We start from the raw sequence: 5,730 nt of genomic DNA on the forward strand, positions 1-5,730 counted from the left end.
GAGGGCGGGGCGAGGGGCCCGCGTCTCCCCGGGGCCTCCCCACGAGGCTGGGAGTGAGAAAACTCGGCTCCTGCAAGACCTTCTGGAATCCATTAAGCGGCTGGGGCCTTGAGCCTGAACAAATGCCACGTTTTAACGGAACTTCCTGCCGGGATCGGAGCCCCCGTCGGCAGCTCGCTGCTCGGCGTGAAGCGCTTGCCTGCCCCGGCCCAGACGTTCAGCCCAAGGGTTCTCTCTTTGTGACAGGTCCCTGCCTGTAGCCACTGGTGACCACACAGAAGTCCCCGAGAGAGTTAGAAGAAGGTGGCTGGAGTCTGGTTCTAAACTAGCCCCGAATCTTTACTGGGCTTGTGGAGGCAGGGGGTGGCCCCAAAGTTTCTTTGTCTTCATCCTCTAGGAAAGATGGCGAGTGTCCGTCCTCTGCCTCCTAGGGAGAAGTGCTCAGTGCTGCCTGGTCTGCAGGAGGCCTGTTTGTTTGATGGGTCTGGTTAGGCTCGAGAGGCCAGACGGGGCCTTAAATGTTGGAACACAGCTTAAGTGCTGCTTGTCAGAGGGAACCCGGCCTTGGGGACACAGGCATTCCAGACTCGGGAATGTCTCTTCGAGCGTAGTGCCGGAGTTCTCGGGTAGGCAGGCCACACTGCTCCAGGAGCTGGTGCAGTGTCACGAGATGTGCGTTCACGTGTGCCCTTGTCACTTAGTCTCGTTTGACTTGAGATCCCAGTTGGAGAAACAGGCCAGAGTAGTCCCGGGTCCTCAGCAGGAGTTACGTTCAGGTGGGCGAGGAGCTGCTGCTGGCCCAGCTCTGCCCGACACCTGAGAAGGACACCTAAGAGGGAGCGACTTGCTGGGGCTCCTCGAGCCCTGCTGTGGGGTGGGGACCCTTGGTAGACGCAGAAGCTGCTGGCGTGGGCCGGTTCTGAGCCCCTTCTCGTCGTTTCTCTGACACCTCCCGGCTGGTTGTGGGTGAGAGGGCGGAGGCGACCGTCAGCCTGTTGGTCTCTCTCCTAAAAAAGCAGACTCCCCGGGTGCTGTGTCCTGAGGTTTCAGTGGCCGTCGGGGGCCTTTACTCGGCTGAGTCACACGGGGACGGAGGCTCTCTGCAGAGCAGACCCCGTCCCGCGGCCAGTGGGCCTTCCATGTTCGCACCCAAGGACGTCCTGCTTCACGAGACTGCCAGGCTTGCACGTCGTTCCCTGTCGTATGAGACCTAGAACTTTCTGGAGCTTTGCCGACTGGGCTCTTGTAGGCGTTTTCCATGGGAAAGGGTTGGAGTAGTTGAAATACAGAAATTGGAGCCGAGGCCACTTACCTGTTGGGACACGCGGGGGCTGCGGGAGGAGAGGGTTGGTAGAAGGCCCTTGGCCGAGGACGACGGCGTAACGGTTTTTCTCCACCCTAAGTGAGGTCCTTCGGTACTGAAGACCGTCCCACAGACAGGCCTGCCCCTCCGAGAGAGGAGATTTATGAGTACATCATTTTCCGGGGAAGTGACATCAAGGACATCACCGTGTGTGAGCCCCCGAAAGCTCAGCACACACTCCCTCAGGACCCCGCGATCGTCCAAGTAAGTGTGGGGCTGTGCTCCTGTGCGGGCACGCTCCTGGGAGCTGCTGCTTTCCAGTGGGTGTCGGTGTCATCCCTGTGGCCGGGGAGCTCAACTCGGGAGGGGCCTTTCCATGGGAAATTGTTAATCTTCGTCTGGGCCGTCAGTGTTGTGGAGGCTTAATTCCCGTAGCAGCAGCATGTTCTAGAGAGTGAGGCCAGGGTGTGTGCGTGCACGTCTGTGCGTGAGAGAGGCGGGGAGGAAGAATGTGTGGGTGCTGGGGGAGTCGTGTCTGGCCTTAGTTTCTGGCCAGTCTCAGTCCCAGTGGCACGGTATGATTGGCGTAAGATGCTCGCAGGGGGACGGCAGGACCTGCTCTCTCGGCTCTGCCGGGATGCTTAGTTGCAGTGCTGTGGTGTCGCGCTGTGTCTTGGCCAGGTTCACCAGGGAACCCGGGCTAGCGTCCTCCGGACTTGGGACTTCCGTACTCATGGGCTCCTGGGCAGCTCATCCTGGGGCTGAACGTGCCATGGGTGGGCTCCAGGGCACAGGCAGCAGTGCACCTGAGGGCACAGCAGCAGAGGGAGGAGGGAGGCCTGGGGAGCTGCAGGTAGTTCAGGGCAAAGCCAAGGATAGCATCTCTGTCCCCTTAAAAAGCCTAGACCACCTGATGGCAGGCAGTGGGGAGCCATTGGACGGCTTGAGTTAGGAGAAGGTCATGAGAATTACCTGGACAGGTGGGGCTGGCGATGAACTGTGGGAAAGGCGGCTTTGAGCCCACTGAGTGCTGCCAGGCCTCCAGGCACGCAGGCTGGCGGGTCCGCTGCCGTTCCCATTCTGAGCAGTGCTCCCCAGGCTCAGGGCGACGAGAGGGCCTTGCACTGCTCTCACCTGTGTGTCTCCTCGCTCAGTCTTCCCTGGGCTCGGCCTCCTCCTTCCAGCCACACGTGCCTTACAGCCCCTTCAGAGGGATGCCGCCCTACAGCCAGCTGGCCGCCAGCTCCCTGCTTAGCCAGCAGTACGCAGCATCCTTGGGTCTAGGTGAGTGATCTGTGTCTCTTTGGTAAACTGCCTGTGCTGGGACCGCTAGGAAGCAGGGCCACGGGTCCTGATGGGGGTCACTGCTCTCGCCACGTTCAGCTCATAGGGCCCACTTAGTATGGTGCTCGGTGCAGCTTCCCTAGTTGGAACGTTTCACGACTGCTCGGCCGAGCGCACGAGAGGCAGCAGTCCGTTTCGGAGCAGACGCGTCAGCGTGCATCGAATGTCAGTCTGATCCTGGGTGACGGTGACGGTGCATCTGCTTGAGAGACGTAATGACTGACGGGTGTAATCACGGATGAGTTCTCGCTGCGTGCACCTTTTCCAGTCTCTAAGTATAAGTTAAATACACCACCCACGTGTCACGTCCTTTATCGTTCTGCTGGCAACGCTTCGCTTAACGGTTCAGTTTCCCCGGGTTGCTTAAGCTTGGAGTAAGGGTCCCCCACACCTGTGGGGGAGGGTCCGCCGGACCCGGCCCAAGCTTGCAATGCAGCCAGACCCCAAGCCCCGGGGTCGAGTCAGCAGGGACCAGCCACCTTGCTCCTCCAGGAGTGGGCGTGAGCGGGCCCTAGACAGTCCTCTGGGTCACCTGCCTCTGAAAATCACGTCTTGCTTGCCGCCACTGCTGCTAGCATGGCAGCGCCCTCCGCCTGGCTTCCTGTTTCTGGAATGGGCTGGTGTGAGCGGAGTCCCGCGAGATGCTGGGCTTGTCCTGAGCCTGCGGGACGCGGGGCCGGTTCCTCGTTACTCATCCGCACTCTTTCTTTGTGCTCTTTCTCCTTTCTCCTCCTTTAGACAAGCTGGCCAGCCCGCCGGCCTCGGCCGCAGCCTCCAGCCCTAGCTCCTCTCCATCTCCACAGCCCGTTTCAGAGCCCGACCTGTGCTCAGAGCCACACCAGCTCGCTTCCAAGGGTAACAGCAGTCTCGGAGAACTGCATGCTGTCTTGCAAGCCATCCTAAGCGCGAGGGGGAACCAGTAGACCAGAGTGGCAGTAGCCGTAGCAGACAGTTTGCTAAGCCAGTGGGTCAGTTAAGCTGCTTCTCTTCAGTTCAACAGAGTCCTAACCTAACTAACTCTCAGTGTTAACGGAGGATTAGCAAGAACCGGGGAAGCACTCTGCTTGCTCTCCCTGAGTCCAGGGTCTGTCCGGACCTGTACTGCACCTGCCATGTGTGGGAAACGGCCCTGTGCACGGGAGGCCGCTTCCCCAGGGGTTTCTGCTGGTCCCGCCTACGGTCTGCATTGCTGGGGAACACCCCTGAGCGACTCACATCCCTCGTCCATCAAAATCGGGGCCTCAGCTGTCTTTGTATAGTAAGGTTACTTTAAAATAAGGTGAATGCCCTGAGCTGTTGCCATGTGAATGGTATGGGCTTGATGACTGGCTTGTTAATGCTGGTCTGCATCACCTGTCTGCCCAGTGGCAGCACCTGGGAGCGTCTTTTGGCCTTTCCTGATCGTGTTTCACCGGAGGTCTGAAATCCACATGCATGGCCATCGGAGGCAGAGCCCTGCCCTCACCCCTGCAGGGACCTGGTCCCAGGCGGCAGGGGCGCCTGTGGCGCAGCCACTGCTGGTCTGTCGCTGCCTGCGTCGCTCTGTGCCCTGCACAGATGCCAGTGCAGTGGGGTGCAGAGCAGTGATGTTCTCTCCCTGTTTGGTAATTACACCGGATGGTTCATCATTTTTAGTACCAGCAACATAAAATGGCTCGTAGGGCAAGGTGGCTCTAACTGCACTGCTGTGACAAAAAGCAGAGGGGACCAGGTTCTTGTCCCCGGCAGTCATAGTGTGAGCAAAAAGCAGTTGGGAGCTGTGTAGCTCAGGGAAGGCCATACTGAGAGAGGTGACAAGCCAGAGAAAGGGGTCTGGATGTATATCTGTCACAGAGAACACTTGCAGGTATCACTTTGAAGGCTGCTGCAGCTGGTCCTGGGAGTGCTTTGATCTGGTGACAGGGAATTTGTCACAGTCATTTGTCTAGTTTCTGTCCCGTGTGGAAAATGAAACATCCAGTCTTCACTTGTGTTGGGCACCCCCACGTGCTTTGTTACCTTGTGGTCAGGGCCCATCTTCTGTCTCTAACCTCTGTACACCCCTGCCTAGCCCCACGTGGCCAGCAGGCACTTGGAGGCGGGGTCTGCTGTGCATAGCGCCCTGTCTTTCCTCCTCCTGCTTCAGAGGGCCCCCTGGGAGGCCCGCTGGAGCGTTCGTCGTCTGCTGTGCTTGAGGCAGCCTGGAAGCCTTCATTTCCCTGTGATGAGCCTCGGCCCTCGAGAGCAGCGCAGGCTGTTATTTCTCTCTGCTCAGCTTTTACTGCTTCATCCGTTTTGGTTTTATTGTGCCTTAAGCAAAAGTGACAGTGTTCTAGATTTTAACTTAAAAGGCAGACAATTGTTTTTTCTGGGTAATCTCAGACTGAGGTGGTTCTCGCCCAGCCTGAACCGGCACGAAATACATTCCCAGATCAAGAATTCACCGGTGTCCTGGGGCCTCCAGACCCCCTGGGGGGTCAGAGCCTGAGGTTTTCAGAAAGCCGTTTCTAGGCTGCCTGTGAGGTGCTCATTTGTGGCCCGGTGTTTTTCCTTTGGGGTTCCCTAACGGGGAGCATGGGCTGAGCTGGCCTTGTCACCGCCGGGGGGCTCGGCCCAGGCGCAGAGTGGACCCCCTATTTTCTGCCCGACATGCCGGCCAGAAGCGAAATGTCTGCTGGGTGCGAGGCTCGCTCCTCCTCCCTGTCTTAAAGCCTCATCCTCTCCCCGACTCAGGAGCTGGTTTTCCATCTGCCCCCGTCGGCAAGAGCCCCATGGTGGAGCAGGCTGTCCAGACCGGTTCCCTCGATAACCTGAATGCCAGGAAGCCATCGCCCGGCAAGGGCACAGTGGGGATGCAGCTCAACGGGCGCCCGACCCCGCCAGGCAGCAAGAGCGCCAGCGGTACTGACACGCTTGTGCCCCTGGGGTGTGCTCCCTGTCCTTGCTGGGCATCCTGCGTTCCGGGGGGATCTTTTTAAAAAACAGCCCAGCCCCCATTCTAAACGCCGCGAGCTCCTGCAGAGCAGGCCCCGCCATGTGCCCCGCGCTGCCTTTCTGGCTCCGGCTTCCGCTCCCGCAGCTGCTTTCCTTAATCTTCCCTTTTG

General features: G+C 59.1%; 1 protein-coding gene across 1 annotated transcript in view; it reads left to right on the plus strand.

Annotated features, from left to right (window-relative positions):
* The first annotated feature begins 17 nt into the window (after positions 1–17).
* The window catches only part of LOC105310397 (protein LSM14 homolog B-A-like), a 10,203-nt gene continuing 4,490 nt past the window's right edge, over positions 18–5,730 (plus strand). The window contains exons 1-4 of the mRNA XM_023526712.1: positions 18–1,567; positions 2,458–2,587; positions 3,386–3,502; positions 5,360–5,601. Of these exons, the coding sequence (XP_023382480.1) occupies positions 2,518–2,587; positions 3,386–3,502; positions 5,360–5,601 (429 nt within the window). The 5' untranslated portion in view covers positions 18–1,567; positions 2,458–2,517. The remainder of the gene's footprint in view (positions 1,568–2,457; positions 2,588–3,385; positions 3,503–5,359; positions 5,602–5,730) is intronic.

Source organism: Pteropus vampyrus, unplaced genomic scaffold (genome assembly GCF_000151845.1).
Source record: "Pteropus vampyrus isolate Shadow unplaced genomic scaffold, Pvam_2.0 Scaffold2927, whole genome shotgun sequence".
NCBI lineage: Eukaryota > Metazoa > Chordata > Mammalia > Chiroptera > Pteropodidae > Pteropus > Pteropus vampyrus.